This window comes from Chlorocebus sabaeus, chromosome 20 (genome assembly GCF_047675955.1).
Source record: "Chlorocebus sabaeus isolate Y175 chromosome 20, mChlSab1.0.hap1, whole genome shotgun sequence".
Lineage (NCBI taxonomy): Eukaryota > Metazoa > Chordata > Mammalia > Primates > Cercopithecidae > Chlorocebus > Chlorocebus sabaeus.
This window is the reverse complement of record NC_132923.1, coordinates 66,888,593-66,909,111: the sequence shown is the minus strand read 5'-3', so window position 1 is coordinate 66,909,111 and position 20,519 is coordinate 66,888,593. Positions and strand designations below refer to the sequence as shown.

At 33.4% G+C, this 20,519-nt stretch overlaps 1 protein-coding gene across 8 annotated transcripts in view; it reads left to right on the top strand.

The window, feature by feature from the left end:
- LRRC7 (leucine rich repeat containing 7) overlaps positions 1–20,519 on the top strand; it is a 570,280-nt gene that overhangs the window by 439,937 nt on the left and 109,824 nt on the right. For 7 of the 8 annotated variants that reach the window (XM_007978322.3, XM_007978324.3, XM_007978325.3 and 4 more), the window contains 6 exons: positions 7,115–7,244; positions 8,301–8,416; positions 12,086–12,155; positions 14,360–14,459; positions 16,667–16,791; positions 18,798–19,046. In XM_007978322.3, the coding sequence (XP_007976513.1) occupies positions 7,115–7,244; positions 8,301–8,416; positions 12,086–12,155; positions 14,360–14,459; positions 16,667–16,791; positions 18,798–19,046 (790 nt within the window). The remainder of the gene's footprint in view (positions 1–7,114; positions 7,245–8,300; positions 8,417–12,085; positions 12,156–14,359; positions 14,460–16,666; positions 16,792–18,797; positions 19,047–20,519) is intronic. The other variant, XM_007978330.3, reaches the window with a different exon arrangement.

Below are 20,519 nucleotides of genomic sequence, written 5' to 3'. Positions count from 1 at the left end.
CTTCCTTTCCTCCCTGCCTCTACCACCCTCCCTCTTTCTCCTATATTCCTCTCTACTTCTCTACTAAATCTTTGTTAATACAATAACAGTTCTTCAGAGTCACCTGAAATTTACCTCCCCCACATCTTACTAAACAATTTTACATTCTGTTGAATAGAAGGCAGTTTTATTTTATGAAACAACTGATCTTAACAAGGGAATATCGCAGGACAACTTTTACATGTTTCAGAAATAGATTGTTCAAGATGTGTTTTTGTTTTTCGGGGCACTCTACCTCGTAACAAGTCACTTTAATGGAATATGATATCTATTCCATTTAGCATTCAGGGGTTTAGCATATATTTAATCTTCATTGAAACTCTGTATGTTAGATGTTATCAACCAATTTTATAGGTGAGAAAACAGGGGTTAATAGTAGATAAAGGTCACTGAACTATTAAGTATCTACACTAGAATTGGAACTCACGCTTGTCTAAATATTTTCCACTGAATTACATTATTTCTATTAAGAATTAAAAGTGAATTAAGAAGGTGAAGTCCAAAGCCAATTATTTTTATATTTATTATCATCTACATTCATCATAGATTAATTATATCTAATGGTCACCACTGATGTTAAAGTGAAATTATAAATTATCTATGTAGTATATTCACAATCTTTCTTCCGTATTAGCTAGGTAATTGAGGGTTAATGATACAGTAATATTTTTCCCATCCAAGAGCAACTCATGAGCATGAAACTAAAGTAGAGAAAACTGTACAGAATATTTTTAGAAACTGAAGTCAATACTGTTGATTTCAAACATTATTATTCCCAGTAGCATCATTCATTCTGAAGCATATGTGACCTAAACAACTATTATAATATTTGTATGTCATTTAGTATTTATTGACATGTCTATTTTATGTGTTCAAATGATACTCTTGATAGATTTAGAAAGGTTTTATTTAAATCCTTGCAACTTATTGTGTGGCCCCTGCACTGGCAGCATCTCATTATCTAGGAGCTGGTTATGAATGCAGGACCTGGGCCTCACCTCAAACCACTGAAACATAATCTGCATTTTATTAAGTTCTCCTTGTGACTGGCATGCACACTGAAGTTGAGGAAACACTGCTTTAAAGTACTTCACACATTCTTTGCAACTTATTTTTAATTTCCACAATTATAAAAATAAAACATTTAAAAAAATAATGGTAACCTTTGGTCTATTTTTTTACTTCATTATGAAAGGTCAGTGGTAATCTGATTAAATGTGATAACTGTTTTAATACAGGATTTTGTATTAAAACATTTTAAATGATTTTTAACAAAATAGTCACCAATAAAGTCAGGTTTCGGAATTGTAGGTTATGAGTTTGAATCTTTGAAATTTCAGACATCATTGAGGAATATGTGTTTTGCACCTGAAAGCTCTTCGTTGCAACCCAAAGATGTAAAATACTTTCAGGCTCTAAATTATTCTTTCCTTATTCCCCATGGTGCAGTCAAAATGTCTTTCTAATATAGGAATTCCTTGCTCTGCAGAGTAGTGTGGGACTGTATGCAAATCACCAAATAATGGTGGGTGCCTGTAATCCCAGCTACTTGGAAGGCTGAGGAAGGAGAATCGCTTGAACCCAGGAGGCGGAGGTTGCAGTGAGCCGAGATCATGACACTGCACTCCAACCTGGGCACAGAGCAAGACTTAGTCAAAAAAAAGAAGAAGAAAGAAAGAGACAGAGAAAGACGAAGGGAGGGAGGGAGGGAGGGAGGAAGGAAGGGAAGAAGGGAGGAAGGGAGGGAGGGAGGCAAGGAAGGAAGGAAAGGAAGGAATCACCAATCTGTATTTTTCCTACTGAATTATCAACACTCAACACAGACTAGTTTTGATCACTGATGTGTATGGCATTTCCCACACCAAGCAATTCTCCAGTTCTCTGTGGACACCAGCTGGGTGCCCTACAATTTAACTCAATTTTGACACATCTACCTGAAGTTAGAATCAGATCCCACAGGTTCAGGGCTCAGTCCTACAAAACTATCCCCCCTCTTCAGATGCCAACCACAAGTCCAGGCCTCCTGTACTTCTGACTGACCACGTACAAATTGAGGCTTCCTATCACTCCCTCTTGAGGCTCAATCACTTGCTAGAATAGCTCACAGAAATCAGGAAAACACATTAACCAGTTTATTATAAAGGATATTACAAAGGAAACAAATGAGCAGCCACATGAACAGGTACAAAAGGAAAGGTGTGTGAGAAGGGATGCTTCCATGTCCTTGCTGGGTGTGCCACCTGCCCAGCACTTCCGTGTGTTTGGCAACATGAAAATTTTCCAAGCCTTGATCTTTTGGGTTTTTATGGAGTCTTCATTATATTGGGCTGATGGATCACATCATTGTCCACTGCTGATCAACTCAACCTTCAGCCTCTCTCCCCTCCCCAGAGGTCAGGGGGTGAGACTGAAAGTTCCAACTCTAATCACAAAGTGGTTCCCTTGGCAACCAGCCCCCATTCTGAGGCTATCCGAGAGCCCTTAGCCATAAGTCATTTCATTAACATACAGAAAGACGCTTATCACTTTGGCAATTCCAAGGGTTTTAGGAGTTCTGTGCCAAGAACTGGATGAAGGTCAAATATGTATTTCTTATTATAAATCACAATATTTCACAGGGATAGTAAAAATTACCATGCAATCTGAAACTGTGCAAAACAGTCTTAATAATCAATGGGAAACATTATGATTGTTCTTACAAAAGGTCTTTTAAACCTTTTGTCCAAGCATTAAATACTGTTAATGTAGTTTACAAATATATAGGAAAATGAAAAAACTGGTAAAACTAATAGTTATTTTTGTACATGGTAATATTAAATATTAGAAACATTGAGAATTAAGGCTTATTTTAATTTAAAAAAAAACATATCAAGGTTAGGTTGAACAATGCTTGCCTTCTTTTCATGATATGTTGTTAAACAGTGTGAACATCTTTTCTGTGCATTAGTGAATTGTCATTTTCCTTTTAAGTTTAGATCCACTTCCAAATGTTATCTTTTGTGCTTTCAGTGTCATGAGATATCTCTGACAGTTCCTTTAATGTGAGATTTATTGCCAGCAACTTCCTCTGGGACATCTTCGTTCTTTTCATCACACTTTCCTCATTAATGTATATAATTTTGCCTTCACTAAGTCCTCTGGAAGCTTCTCTAGAGTCTTTTTAGTAGTAGCAGTGTCAGCATTTCCGTGGGCAGCAATTTTTTCTATTATTCCATTTACATTCGATTCAAATTTATTTTGTACAATATGCTTGTATTAGTCAGGGTTCTCATAGGGGAACAGAACTAATAGGAGATATATATGTGTGTGTGTGTGTGTGTGTGTGTGTATACACATATATATAAGCTTATTAAGTATTAACACGATCACAAGGTCCCACAATAGGCTGTCAGCAAGCTGAGGAGCAAGGAAGCCAGTCCTAGTCCCCAAACTGAAGAACTTGGAGTTTGGTGTTTGAGGGCAGGAAGCATCCAGCACTGGAGAAAAATGTAGGCTGGGAGGCTAGGCCCATCTCTCCTTTTCACATTTTTCTGCCTGCTTTACATTCGCTGGAAGCTGATTAGATTGTTCCCACCAGATTAAGGGTGAGTCTGCCTTTCCCAGCCCACTGACTCAAATGTTAATTTCTTTTGGCAACGCCCACACAGACACACCCAGGATTTATACTTTGTATCCCTCAGTCCAATCAAGTTCACATTCAGTATTAACCATCACAGTACTAAAAGTTTATTCTATGCTGTATGCATATTACCTATTGTTACTTTCTGCCATGATGCTTGAATGTTTTAAACTGTATATTTCATGTCATATTTCATCTAGAACACAGGTAAAGAAACTGCATGATCACCAGTTGTAGCATGAATAGCCTATTCAAAAGTCTGTGTAAGATAATACACTTTAAAAGTTTAAATAACCCCTTGGTCTATAGGCTGGATTAATGACGTTGTCCTTGGTGATATAAAACAAATTTTCACATTTTAATTTCAATCTCCAAGAGAATTAGGGTGACCAAGAGCATAATCCAATAGTTGTAGTGCTTTAATGGTTAAATTCTTTGGTGTATAGTATCTGTCTACTGCTGAGAGACAGGAAGGCAACACATATTTTGCTGTCTGTGTTGCCAAATAACAGATGGGCAATGACCAATCCTTGACAGACTTTGAAGGAAGTGATGTGACCAGTCACTGATCGCAATGTGCATCTATTATTCACATTGTGATATGTGGACTGAAGAAACTGAGATGCGGTTACTCAGTTAAGGTAACTGAAATTTGAGCCAGGTTGTCGGGAGACTAATGTTGTTTAATAAAACATGACAACTGAAATGTGCACACATTAGACTTGTGCAAGGTGACAACTACCTTACTATGACCAAGACTCACTTCAATACATGTTTTTACTTAAAAAAAAAAAAAAAAGAGAGAGAGAGAAACCTTAATTATATAATTTTCATTAAATACCTTCTCTAACTTCTGCCTCTGAACATCAATCTGTAATTTTTATTTTAAAAACTTCCCAGTATTTATGACTCCCTGCTGAGTATACAACCCCAAACTATCGATAGAGACTTTTATGCAATTCTAAAAAATTTATTGACTGCGTTATATATGTAAGATCCAATACTAGACTTCTTTTTTTTTTTTTTTTTTTTTGAGAAACAAACTCTGTTACTAGATCTCTCACATATATGGATTCCTGCCCCCACAAACACACATCCACAGAGTAACACAGTTGTGTACACTTGGCATCCCAGCAACATAACCATCCCTGCATACGAGGGGCCTCAAAGGATGTTGAAACAAATTTAACCAGTTTACTGATAATAAGAGGAAAAATGTACTGAACGTGTATTTTATGACAGGTGCTGTGCTACGTTCTTAACATTTCATTTTAGAGCAACTGCTCAAGGCGGGCATTATTAGTATCCTTACTGTACATATAAAGAATCACTGGCTTAGAGAGAATTTCTATGATTTGTCAATATAAAAGGAAAAATTTTTACTTAAGCAACACTTTCCTAAGAGCTGTTACTCAAAATTGAATGCTGTGTTTCACCACAACTGGTTCTAACCAGCTGAATCTGCTAAGGTGATGAAGTTTGAATAACCCTGGTCAGAATCAGACTGGTCCTACTTGCATTAGATTTTTTCCTGACCCATGGGCAACAGTACTTGATTTGCATAGCTGCACACAGACTTGTGCACTCATCCCACCTTCTCCATAATGCAAAATTTCAACCCTTAGTGAGTATAATCATCATAACCTACTATCACCAGCCCACCTTTTGTCACTTATTTTTTTCCCCTCAGCATGCTACTCAGTGAATTTCTTCCCTCATGTATTCCCTTGCCTGTCAGATAAATAAAATCTGCTTTGTTTTTTGAGCTGTGGTGGTCTGTGTTTAATTTATTGATACCCAAGATAATACAGTTAGTAAGTTACAAAGCTGGAACACGAATCCATTCTAACTGACTTCAACCCATATGCTTAATTTCTGTGTTCAATTGTTAAATAAATAATAGAAGGAAACTGCATTCAAGCTAACTAGTTTTAACATAAAAAAGGATGCTGACCAGGTACAGTGGCTCACGCCTGTAATGCCAGCACTTTGGGAGGCTAAGGATTACTTGAGGTCAGGAGTTTGAGACCAGCCTGGCTAACATGGTGAAACCCCATCTCTACTAAAAATACATAAATTAGCCTGGTGTGGTGGTGGGAGGCTGTAATCCCAGTTACTCAGGAGGCTGAGACAGGAGCATCACTTGAACCCAGGAAGTGGAGGTTGCAGTGAGCTGAGATTGTGCCACTGCATTCTAGCCTGGACGACAGAACAAGATTCTGTCTCAACAACAACAACAACAAAAAAAGGATGTTAATTCTACAAACTTACTCCACCTAACTCAAATTCATTTTTCCCTTTACATTGGTAGAATCTTCACCCCTGGGGGTTCCTTCCTATTATAATAATATAATAGGAATAGTAAGAACAGTGTAATAATAATTTCAACAACACCAACACCAGCTGTAATGTATCTGGTGCTTACTCTGTGCCAGGCCCTTTTTTCCCAGCTATCTCAAACTGGGCATTGAAGTGTCTTGTTGCCTTGTGATAACTTCAATGTACATCCATATGATTCCTTTCTATAGATCTGGAGTAAAGCCAGCTAAGTATGGACTGGTCGGGATTGTGACAAACTGCAGGCAAACTGAAGAACTGTGCCCATTTGAAGGCAACAACTATTAATCCACTTCCATTACTCGTCATGGAAGAATACAGACCCAGTATTGACAGATCTTTCTCTTTTTCAAGAGGCATCAAAAATCTGGGTCATTATGTAAAATTTTAAATACCTAAATAATTTAACACTTTCTAAAATACCACTGTATAAATCAAACAAAACACATCTGCAGGCTGAAATGAGCCCTGTCCATAGCACCTGCTAAGAGGCAGGATAATACAGTGAATCTCTACTGTCTGCATTTAATTCCCAGGGTTGTTATTTTGTGTGACCTTGAAGAAGTTAGCCCCTTTAAGATTCAACTTTCTTATGTGTAGAATGGGCTTTAAAATATTACACATCTTAAAGAGTTTTTATGAGGAAGAGAATTTTTTTTTCTTTACTCTCTAAAATGTTTAATAAAATACCTAACATTTTATCAATGTTTTTCTTTTTATTGTTTCTCCCAACTCAATCATCCCCTGGTCCTGCCTTCTCCACCCTTCTCCTTACCCCATGACAGTTATATTCACTTGTTCCAAGGATACACACTCTGAACATCTGGCTACAAAGAACACCTAAGTTGTAAACAAATGAAAAATTATTTTGTTGTTTTCAATGGCTATTAAATAACAGATAAATTAAGAAAGGGGAAAAAAAAACTATATTTATTTTACCAAGTTAAACCACTTATTTGATGGCATTAAATCATTTGAACTGGTAAATTAATTTATATAATATTATGTTGTCACCACATGAATAATTTTTATTTTGGTGAATTTGGGATATGTGGCTTTTTCAGAATGTTTTGCCATCTAAACTTTTAAAATGTCTAACTAATGTATTTAACTTTTCAGTTTATCTTTATTAGAAGAATTTGACTGTAGCTGTAATGAACTGGAGTCGCTACCTTCTACTATTGGCTACCTTCATAGTCTTCGGACATTAGCAGTTGATGAGAATTTCCTTCCAGAATTACCCAGAGAAGTGAGAAATATATTTGTTTTCTATTTATTAATTTTTAATTAATCTGTTTTGGAATAAAATCTTAATGGGTAGAATAGCAATGTAGATTCATGAGTTGAGCTGTGAATAATATTGGAATTATCTACATATATATTTGCTAATTATTCTATTTTAAATGACAAGTTCTTATATTTGACCCAGAAAATGCATTTGACTTAAATCTCACATGCAAATAAAAGTAAGAAAATATAAGTCAATTCATGCTAAGAAATATCATTTAAAGTCACTTAATTTATATCTTTTGGTTTTCAGAATAGTTATAAATAATATTTTGGAGTAATTATATTTTTATTTCTGTAGCAAACTTTTTAAATGTACATATGCTTTTTAAGGTATCATGTTGCATTATAATATTAGTTTAACTTCCGAATCCACCAAGAGATTCTGTTAATTTTTACATCTAAGTGGTATTTTACTTACTCATATCAAAAAACTATGAAGTTTATTTTTTAATTTACTTTGTGCTCAAGTTTGCTGTATGTGAAGTACATTTTCAACTGAGCATTTTCTACTAAACACTCTTATAATGATACAACAATAAACAATACATAATTATTTTAGAGCCAAAATATATTATTCAAAATGACAGAAAACACTGTAATGTGAAGCAAAACTAAGTTTGCTTAGGAAATGTCAACAATATTGTATTTTTGGAGTGTGTATGATCTTCTGTTATAAACAAAGATGTATTAGTACTCACTTCGACAGACAAAATTATATGATATATGAAAACACTAATGTTAGCAAGTATTTTAAGCATAAAATTATAAAGAAAATTCTTCATTTTTAATATGTAAAAGAAAATCTAGTATAAATTGCCTTAATATCTAAAAGAATATATATAATATACATATATTTTAAAGAGATACATTATAAAAATAAAACAATGCACGTATTAAAAGAAAGTTAAAAATGAGAAAATCTATTACTTAAATTGTTTTAAAAATTAGAAATTTTAATATTAAAAATAGTATTGTGCTCTGATTTTTTTAACCTGTTTTCTTTTGTTACCTACAGATTGGAAGTTGTAAGAATGTAACAGTCATGTCTTTACGCTCCAACAAATTAGAATTTCTTCCTGAAGAGATTGGACAGATGCAGAAACTAAGAGTCTTAAATTTGAGTGACAACAGGTATTTTTACAACATTTCACAATCATATATTAGTTATTTGCTGAAAGCAAATTATAGTTTTTTTGCCTATAGTTTTGATAACGTTTTCTGCCTTTCATAGTATACGGAATGCAAATACTGATACTTTCTTTAAAATAGCAGAAGGTAAATTATTTTTTAAACCAGGTATTTCTAAATTATGTTATTTGATTATATCAAAAGCATATGTAATGTATTAAAATTATATAAATATGAATCACACAAATTTATACACAAAAGGCTTCCCATATGCAGAAAGCATAATAATATGAAGACATGGAAAATAAGTATAATAAAAATATATAAAATATATTAATAAAAATGTGCATATGTATGTATGTATGTATGCACACATATGTGTTTTCATGTCTTTATTTTGGTCTCCAACAAATTAACTGGGCTATGTGTATATTTTGAATTCCATCAAAGTGCTAGTAAGAATACTGACAATGAAATGGCTATTTAGTCATGTTTAGAGCAGGATGAACAAGGAAAGGATAGATCCTTTACTTCTAATAATGGCATTATATTGATAGATGAGTAAAAAGAAAAAGTGCAAGGCCGGGCGCGGTGGCTCAAGCCTGTAATCCCAGCGCTTTGGGAGGCCGAGACGGGCGGATCACGAGGTCAGGAGATCAAGACCATCCTGGCTAACCCGGTGAAACCCCGTCTCTAGTAAAAAATACAAAAAAAAAAAAATAGCCGGGCGAGGTGGCGAGCGTCTGTAGTCCCAGCTACTCGGGAGGCTGAGGCAGGAGAATGGCGTAAACCCGGGAGGCGGAGCTTGCAGTGAGCTGAGATCCGGCCACTGCACTCCAGCCTGGGCGACAGAGCGAGACTCCGTCTCAAAAAAAAAAAAAAAAAAAAAGTGCAAACGTCAATTCGTCTTTGTTTCCACCTACTCTATAAAAGATAATTATCCTCAAATAGGAAAGGATAAAAGCAAATATTGACTAGAGATAACTGCTAAGAAAATAAAATGATCACTATGTTTTCAATAAGTTTCAACCAGACAATTGATAATAAAAGGGACTGAGAGAACTTGCAATGAAATGATCAAAGATTAGCTTTTATGGAATCACAAGAATAATCAGATTTTGGAAGTTTCAGGACAAGCATTGGAATTCTCATCTTTTTCTTAGTTTAAGGAAAAATGTGAATTTCAAAGCTTCACTTACTGGTTAATAATATTCCCACATAAAGGAATACAACATTTTATTAAAAGGTTTGGAATTTTATTTATAATATCGGGGGCAAGGAAGCACCAAAGCTTTATGCATCAGAGCAAGTCACGTCAAACCAACCTTGCTTCCTCTTCCAACTGTGTTACTATCCTGGAAAAATGAGGAAAATGCATTGAAAGTTGTTTCTGACTTTTGACAAGACATTTTTTAAAATCTCTAATTATATTCTTATAAATAAGATTAGGAAATTCTTTGTATTATGAATGAAAATAATTCATTCATAATATGCAAAATATTATCTTAGCAAATATTATCAATGATCAATAATTAGAAGTTCTATTAATACTTTGAAGATACTTATTCAACAACTGTAGCAGACTTGAGTTCACCTACAATGAGCCAGACACACTGCTAGGTGCTGGGGCAAAATTATGAATAATACATAGAGGAGCTCACAATATCAGAAGTTTAAAATAACTTCATCAGGACAGAAATATAAGCTTAAGTTATGTCCTAGTACAGTTGCTGGAACATACTCTGGAGCCAAATTAGTATTTTTAAATTAATAAATCAATCAGTAAATCAAGCAGAGGTGAAAATCAATATTCAGCTAAAGTTAAGGCCAAAGTTAAATATTACCACCAGAGAAGGAACTGTTTGGAGAAAAGATTAAATAAGAAATGTCATCCAAAAGTAATGATTATTATAATTTCATATTTAAAATGTAATAGATTTTTAAAGTTTGACATTGTAGTTAGGAACAATGATTCTTCTGCCTTGTCAGCTGCAAGATTGCTCCTGTTGTCAATGTACTGCACATTTATGTTACCAAATAAGAGCTCACTTGAAACAGAGATCACTGGAAAAGGAAAGAAAAACAAGGGTACCTTGTCCTTTTCTAGCAGTTCCTTCATATTCTACATTTATGACTGGATTGATGATGATATTATGGATGTTGTTTACATGATTCTGGATAGTTTTGAACTCACGTAATTTCAATGCAGCAGAATTGACGTTCTGCTTTTAATGTAGCCCATACAATGTAAGAAACTCTCCCAATAAGATCTTACTTCACAATTTCTGGCTTGAGTGAATTGAAATAACTTTTAGTTAGGAATAACTTTTATGGGTAATTTGGCTTAAAGTTATAAATGTTACTGTAACAATTATATAAAAAAGACTTGCGATATAATTTAATATCAGTTATTCTTCATATTCATGTTTATATTTTATAAATATTAGCTCAGAAAGGTTATTATATTTTTTCTAAAGTTATATAATGCACAGTTTTAATATTTTTATTGCCTTTCAATCTCTTTTCATATTTATTAGATTTTTAAGAAGTGTTTAACTGCTTTTGCACATAAAATTAACTATAAAATTAATTTTTAATTACTGTAAGATTGCCCACTTCCATTATCAAAATAAATTTATTTATCTATTGGCTGACAGAATTCTAATACATTAAAGACAAGAAAATTTTCCTTCTATATTATAACTAAAATGTTTATCTGTATTCAAAAGTGAATGTCCAGAAGTTAGTAATAAGTCTCATTGGCATGCCTTGTTTGTACTACTTGCTTTGCTAGCTAGCTTTGATGGTAACCCATGTGATCACAATGTGTTGATCATGCACAATTTGAAGGATATCAGATAGTGTCAATTATTTTGGCCCTCCAAAGGCTGAAGCCAAAGCTAAATATGTAATTTTGATTGAATATCAAGGCTAATATCAAGCTCTACGTCTTAGAAGTGCTAATTTTTTAAAGATTACCCCCTTTGAATATCTACTACACATTGCATGAAGGTCAAAAGAAGATTCTTGCTGAAGGTCAGCATACTATTGGGAGCTGTACGTTCCTTTATAAGCAAAACAAGCATGGCCCTTTGCCCTCATGGAGCCTACAGTTTTTGAGGGATAGCAAAGAGTAAGCAAATTATCACAAAAATAAATGTGTAATTAAAAACTGCAATGTGTTCCATGAAGGAAAATACAAGGTGCTTTGAAACCAGATTGAGGGAAGTAATTTAAATGAGGAGTCAAGAAAAGCCTCTTTGAGAAGACGGTATTTAAGCTAAGAATGAATGGATATGTGGGGTTCAGTAAAGTGAAGTATGGGAGAGAGTATTCCAGAGAAAAAAGCAGGCTGATAGAGCCAGTTGTCCTGATGGGACTGAGTCAGGAAAAGAGTTGCAGATAAATTTCTGGAGGGGTTTTTAGGGGCCAGACCTTTTAAGCTCTAACCATACATGTTAACCATTTTTTATTTTTATTCAGATATAATGGAAGTATTTGAAGGGTTGTAAATAGGATATTTTCATTTTTTAAAATATTGTTCAGGCTGCTCAGTGGAAAACGGATTCGAGAAAAGAATGAAACCAACAAGTTAGAGTATGTTAAATAATTCTTAGAAATGAACTTTTATCCATCTTTACCCATGCTATTAGACTTTTTGTGTTTTTGCAGATTGAAGAATTTACCATTCTCATTTACCAAACTTAAAGAGCTTGCAGCTTTGTGGCTTTCTGACAATCAGGTAAAAGGTTTTATTGCCTGATTTGTTTATTAAGATGAACTATAATTGAAAGTTTGAATTACTAATTTATTCCCAATAGATACCTTTGACAGCCACTGCAAAATGTAGGTTGTTTTTGTCCCCTGAAAGAGAGATTTTTGTAAAGATAGCAATTCAAACATTGCTGAAGTCAAAACAGTACTGTAAGCCCCACCCTCCTTAAATACTTCTATTTAACATCTACTTCATTCTCTGAGATCTAATACACAAAATGATCATTTTTATAGCTTTTTAACCTCTAGGTGGTACACGTATGTCCTTAGAGGATGTACTTTAATTATATCTCTGAAGGTAAAGTATAAGAAATTGTTACCACAATCCCCACAACAGGGAATTATTATCCTCTGTGTTCCTTTTTCTTCTTATCCTTTTAATTATAATCAACTTAATTCAAAAACTTCATTCAAGAAATTTGAAATATCAGGCTGGGCGCAGTGGCTCATGCTGTAATCTCAACACTTTGGGAGGCTGAGGCACACAGATCACTTGAGGTCAGGAGTTCAAGACCAGCCTGACCAACGTGGTGAAACCCTGTCTCTACTAAAAATACAAAATTAGCCAGACACAGTGGTGCATGCCTGTAATCTCAGCTACTTGGGAGGCTGAGGCAGGAGAATCGCTCGAACCCGGGGGGGCACAGGATGTAGTGAGCCTAAATCACACCACTGCACTCCAGCCTGGGCGACAGAGTGAGACTCTGTCTCAGAAAAAAAAAAAAAAAGGAATTTGCAATATCTTTTTGGCAACTATTAGTATTTTCTGTAAAATTGTTTTGATATTATTTTTTATCCTCTTGAAAACATATATTTTAATTGAATCAGTAATATTGCATTAGTAAATAATTTTATTAACTGAAAAATAACAAGAAACCATTGAAGGTTTCTGATTTACCTACAGAAGAACTAATGATAGACAATTTTTATACAGTTTATTGGTCCTCTTTTCTCTTGTGATCCTTAAATTTTGATACACCTATCCTCAACTATGAATGGCTAAATTAAAACAATTTGTCTTGGATTTAGTTCGTCATTTTCTGAGCATAAAAGTAGCATTACTGGTACGTGAATTATTCATACTTACAGTCATTGGACACTTTTGTGGAAAATTTAAAATAACCTTTACAAATTATAAAATATAAATATAAGAATATTGTTTGTGTTCCTACAGTAATTACAGCATTTGCTTCCATCTACTGAGTTAAAAATTAGTAATTCAAATTCAAATCTTATCAATAAACTATAGATTTTTCAAGGTATCAATATATCATCATAAATAATTTCTGGAATCAATGTGAACTATGCTAATGTAATAGTATATTCCACAATATTGCACTGTGGAAAAAAAATATGATTTATTATTCTTATAGGAGAATGAACAGAGCAGTGACTGCATCATTTAACTTTTATTTAGAACATTAATGTAATGTGGTTATGATTCAGTTTCATAAGACAAACTGATATCAAAAATCCCCTTTGTGTTTCACTCCTATTAATATCATTAAATAAGCAGATTTTTAGTATATTAGATAATATCATTTCCAATATATTTCTGACATGGAATGTAAGAGTTTTAAAATACCCCTTCAAAATGAATATTTCTGAAATCAAATTAATAACAGAATGAAATATGCACAGAGGTCAATATATTATGATATATATTAGGTACAAGTATAGTTGCTTATCTATAAAGTGGACTCTGTCTTTGGCTATAAAAATATCTCTTATAAATAAGTGAATGCTGTTTTAACCTAATTAAATTCATAGATGATCTTGCATAGCATAAATTTGATAGCAAATTCCATTTGTCTTTCTAGGGCAACAATCCATGAAAATGAATAGGCATATAGAACCATAGCAAAACCTTACTTAGTTGAAACAATTTAACACATTTTGAACTCTTCAGGATTAAATCTGACATTGCTCAGTTGAATAGGTTTTGGTAAGTTTTGTAAAAGGGTATACTAAAGAAGAAGAAAACTTTATTATGAAAATCTTAGGATATGAAAATATTCCTTAGTAATAGTGTTATTTCATGTTGTAATTTCTTATTTTATTTCCTTTATTTTTCACTTTTTTTTCCCCAGTGTTTATCTGGGTGAGACCAGACTATTGACTGTTATATATTTGCAATTGTATTCATCTAAGTTGTATGTTCTTTGCTTCTAGTCCAAAGCCCTTATCCCTTTACAAACAGAAGCCCATCCAGAAACAAAGCAAAGAGTATTGACTAACTACATGTTTCCCCAGCAACCTCGTGGTGATGAAGGTAAATTGTCAGTAGAAATTTCTTCTCTACTTATAATGATTATGGATAGAAATGACTAATTTTATTCGGATCTCTGGCCAGGAGTACTGGCACATGGACAAGCCTATAAAGATAATTACATGACACACAAATATCATTTGGGGATATACTTTAAGCGTAAGTCTTGTTTTCTACTCTATTTTAGGTAAGCTTCCAAAACAAAACTCTTCATCTTTATATCTTACATAAAAATATTGTTGATTAGGAGCAACTATTTCTCTTTATGGATTGCAAGACACATGACTAGTAAAGCAAATCTGGTACCCAGCTAATTGAAATGAGCGAAGAACAGTTAGATCCTAAGGAAGTTTCAATGAACTGGTTTAGTTGCTGTGTTCACTTATTGCATGAACACAATTTAAACATCTAGTCCAATGATCTCTGGACTCAAATTATTTCATGGTCTAAGTTAACCATAAATGGATGCTTGTAAATAAGACCATTCTTTCTTTTGCAAGTTGAGTTTCCCTAACCAAAACCCCAGATCAAACCCCAAATCCTTTTTCAATAATTAAATCTTCTCTTCTATGATCATATTATTCATTTAAAAAGGTTGAAAGAGCTTTGTCCTTTGCTATTTGAAACTTAGCGTAGGCTCCTTAGCCCAAGCCAACACAAGCTGATATGCACATTTTCTACAGTTATAGAGTAAAAGTAATTCTTGGAAGAGTAAACTCATTTTAATCCAGCCATGGATTAAATCTACCCAATTCATGTGAATGAGGCCAACTTGTAAAAGAAACCATTTGTTTATGTATTTTTTATTTCCAGGGATAATTATAATAAATTACTTTGGTCTTTGACCTCCAAATGTAAGTGAATCATTTTGGAATTTTTAGGATATTTTTCTTTAAATTTTGTCTATATAAGTAGGAAAAGAAAAGATTGTTTTAATATGCATTTTTATAAGTCAATAAAATTAATCTTTTGAATTGATAAAAGAAAAGCCCCCACGTTTATATATTTTATGAGACATGTTAAGTAAGGATTATGTTATATTCATGCAGCTTTACTTATGTTTTCATTTTAATAGCTCTATATTATCAAAATATTTAACTTCAAAAGAATATAGGGGAAACAATGAAAAGTATCTCATATTCACTGGTCATTTCTGAGATGTGATCTCACAGATTGAATCCCTAATTTGTCCCAACGTAGATTCAGTTAGGTAAGGTGGAGTGTTAAAGAATTAACCTAGCTGAGTTTGCTTTTGTTTCTGTTTTTTTCTTTGAGAAAAGAAAGGTTGATAATTGAAAAGTTTCCTTGAATTTAAAGCAAGTCATCCTTTGGTTTTCCAGGCAGGAGTGTAATAAATGAGTTTTCAGAATCCCTTGTAACAAAGAAAGACATGTATGATAAAGGACCTCCTTTGGAAAAGAATGTAGCCTTAACTAAGTACTTTCATTGCATTTTCATGTGATCTTTACCATAATGTTGCAAAGAAAATATTATCATTAACCAACATTTTATGTAAATTAAAGATTTATAAGCCATTTCCTTGTTAATTTGACATATTTAAGCTAATTGAAACAGACTATATTTTCCACATTCTCTACCATAAAAACAAGCTCCCCTCATTGACCCCACAATAAAAGGAAAAGGTTGCAATCTTAGATACCTTATTGCAAAGTAAATGTTATAATGTTATGTGGTAACTTTTATAAAAGAAATTTTTATAGAGTTTAGCAGTTACAAATAAGGATTCTATTTAGACAGGAACAGAATCCTGCACTAGCCACTGAGAAGTCTCCTAACACTTTGAGCAGGTCTCTTAAAACTCATTAGTAAAATAAGGATGAGATTAGTAGTACCATTCTGTTGTTGTAAGGATTGAAAAAGATAACGCTTTAAAATGCTCACTCCAACTCTCTATTTTATTATATTGTCCTACGGGGAGCCCATTTCCTACACTAGAAAATTTCCCAATCCTGAGTATTTTAGGCGTACTGAATTTGAGTTAAGATTACAAAAGATCATGTAATAAATATCAAGGGAATTTTATTCTTTTGTTTCTCTTTCCTTCTTTGTCTTTCTTTTTTTCTTTATTTCTTTCTTCTTTATTTTTGTATTTGTTTGTAGTATCTATCACCATTTTTGCATACTGTATTAAATACTTTGTATAAAATTGTTTTTTAAAAAAGCAATAATACTTTGGAATCTAACTGTAGATTTCCAGTCAGACAGTGACAGCTTTAACCCTACACTGTGGGAAGAGCAGAGACAACAACGCATGACTGTTGCCTTTGAATTTGAAGACAAAAAAGAAGATGATGAAAATGCCGGGAAAGTTAAGGTGAACCTTTTAGCTTTTGTTTCCTCTTTCTTCTCCTTATCTTTTTGTTTGCCCATTGTTCTTATTCAGATAGATTTTGGGACAAAGTCAGACACCTCTTCAAGTCTCATGGCGGTACCTTCCATTACAGCATGCTGGTAGTTCTGGAAGCATTGGTGTGCTTCAGAATGAGACTAATGTCCCAAATCTGAGTGAGCAAATTTGAAATGCCACCTCATCCAACAGAATAACTGCATGAGAGAGATTCAAGCTGAGAGAAAGTAGAAAACAAAATCTGTATGATCGACTTCATCTAAGAACCTTATTTCATTGTTGACACACTACACACTACAATGATTTTTTTTTTTTAATCACTGAGCAAAGCATCATGCAGACTGAATGAGGCCAAAATAAACATTTCTGGAAGGGCCAACAGATTAATATATTGCATTGGCATTAAAATCTCTGAAAGGTTCTGTGTCCTTGGGCTATTCAAGAAGAATTTATGAGTTTCCTTAAATGTGAGGACAAATTTTAAGGAAGATTAGTGCCTAATGGCAGGTGATGTTCCTTAGGGAACATAACTTCAATTTTTTTTCACCTCAAAGTATATTTTAAAAGGTCTTTTATAGGGACTACTAAGTCAAGTAACAAGATTGAATTTTAAATCTGTATTTCTCCATTACTTAAAATTTTAATTATCATCAGAATTGATTTAGATTTTATCAGCATCACATTTTCACATTGTCATGGCAGCATCTTGAATCTCTCATTTACTTTTTATAACATTGTATGTGTACTTTTTCTATCATGGCTACTAACATCTCTCACTCTTAGTGACTAATTACCTTTATAATTGCATATATGTTCTATTAATAAAGCTAGATTGTGCGTTATGTTTGTCTCCGTCCTCTCCTTTCCACATTTTCTAAACTTTATTTCTTAAATCAGCACATGAGCACTTACTGGCAAGGCCTACTAATATTGTTACGGAGAACCCAAAATGGATTCCCAAATCCAAAATAACAATTTTGTTAAAGATTTGGGTTTAAAAAAAAGTCTCTGGATAGTTGATTAGTGCTGTCTAACAGCCAAAGAGACATCTTTTTGAACTTGTGAATTCCTGGAAAAAAATAATGCTAAACTGAAAACAAACCTTCAGAACATTTCAGTTCTTTTACGGATTTCTTATGTTAAATCCAGAACCAATGGATGATGCATTCTATACCAGACTTCTGATTCATCTTTATATTTCATTGAATTACCAAAAATTACATCTTCTTCCTGAAATTCTACATTCAAAGAATGCAAGAAGAAAGTGCATTTAATATACACTGGTATATGTGTCAATGAAAACTTAAAATATAGTAAATGCTTATGGTTATTTAGAAGCCCTGTTTGTGTGTTATGTGTTCAAGTTTGTTTATAATCAGAGTAGGTTCATTATACTTTAGAGTGTTTTTACTCTGTGTCTATTTACATTTGGTTTATTTATGTATTAATGAAGCAGTGTGTGTTTCAAAATCTCAAACTATTCAGTTTTGACTAATTTGAATATTTCCAATGCCATTGGCTATTGGACAAATTAGAGCACAAACAAACTTCTAAATAAATCATCATGGAAGTATGATGAATAGAATATATTGTAATCTTACACTGAATTAATCACACTTTTCTGGTTCATTACATGTACATTAAATTCAGCACCATTTTACCTTTAATTTACATGAAATTTAAAAAGGAATCATTGACCTATGCTTTCCACTTTCAAATGGACTAGAGTATAATGCCCTACTTATAGTCTGTATAGTGTAGTATGAATGCTGCATTGTGTGAAGAAATTGTGACCCTTTAGCATCATATAAAATTAGTACTGTTTTATATGTGGATTTAAAACTAATTTCATGATCATTGTTTTAAATGCATAACTCAGAGTGAAAGAAAAAGAGACTAGAAAAATGATAAAGTGAAAGTATTGCTACAGTGCTCCTCTTTCTCCCAGAAAATGGAGATTCCTTCTCCCACAGGATCTCTCCTGCCAAGCCCCCTGGGAAAGGGGCCAGCGTGGGATTACTCTCCAACCTGCCAGACTGTCTGGCGATTGCTGCACACCATGGGCCAGGTGTGATCAGCAGATCCAAGATATGCCCGTCCCCCAGAATGACCCACAGCTGGCATGGGGTTGTATAACTGGCCTCCAGCAGGACAGGAGCATGTGTACTCCATTGCCAGTTGCAGCACAATCCACCACTCTTCCCTCTCTAAGTGGCAGACAGGTAGGCCTAGGTGTCTGGGGTAGGAGAATCTCCCATGTAGAGGCAACCTTGGAACAGTGGTTTATGGGGTATGTTCTGCATGATTTGGGGTAAGAAATGTTGATCACATAGAAACCTTCAAATTGCCAGTGTTTTATCTCAATTTAACATTTTGTTTATTGACATTGGCAATGGGGTGGGGAGGACTGAGCCAGAGGGGAGGGAAAATCAATGTGAGGTGCCTATTGGTGGGATATCTGGCATGGTTTTTGAGTTGAGTACTTTTTTTTTCTTTAATTTAAAGTGTGGGAATACCAATAGTTGGGCAGAATGTTGATGACACTATTGATGCATTCTAAATTGTCCCCTCCACATATATGCATATTTTTTATAATGTGAATTCTGGGGGAGATTAAATAGCTAAAACTTAATTCTTAAAATAGCATCAGATTAAATTGAGATTTGCTGAGAGTGGCCTTTAAGCACAAAGATAGACAATCTGTTGAAAAGCATCAATTTCCTTTAATTTGAAGACACAGATCATATGAATTCCTGTAAGAGAAGATTGAATTGGGAGTTGTGGCAAGTAGGGCTTCCTTATCTTTGTGGTTGGGTGTTTTAAGAGGTTAATGTTGGGGGAAAACATGTTTTACTGGAATATGAAAGAACACCGCATGTCTTGTAAACTTTACTATCCACATGTAATGGACTAGATACTTATCCATTGTCTTATATTTTTGCTATAATATAAGGCAAGCTGAGAATGCATTTTCCTAACTAAAACTGCTATAAGTTTCTTTTCTTTGTATATCATTCCAACTAATTCTCAAAGTAATATAATATTTAACTATCAATGATCAAAGTATTAACTAATATTTCTCTTACTGGAATTTGCAATCAAATCAAATTAGAATTTGATCATGATGTGAAATATAATATATTATATTACGTAATATAATATAATATATAAAAAAAAGTTCTGTGTGAATTCAAGAAATCATTTCTAAATGCCCTAAATGCCCTAGCTATTAACCTTAAGTGATTCTTTATTGCTAAATTTTTGGGGGTCTCCAACATCTTGCAGCTGCTATTTGCATTTACTGCACTTTATTTACATCTAAGATACAAAGAATGCTGTGAAACATTTCTGTTTTTCAAAATTAAAGTAATATTTTAGTAAAAATCTTGCATTTTAATCAAATGTATATGTGAACTGAGCAAATACTTTATAGTGAGTGATCAACACAACACACTTTTGCAAGAATATAATTGATTTTCCTACCTTTGTGTATAATAAATGAATTTATATATTTTATCTCATATTGGAATAAGAAAACATTTATAGTCTATATATTTAGATATATAGAAAAATTGCTCTTGTATTTGGGTATTACTTAACTATTAGTATAACTGGGTTTATGATCATATTCACTTCTGATGCACTGCATATATCCATTGAAAAATAAAGCAAAGCAATCTATAAATGGGCATAAA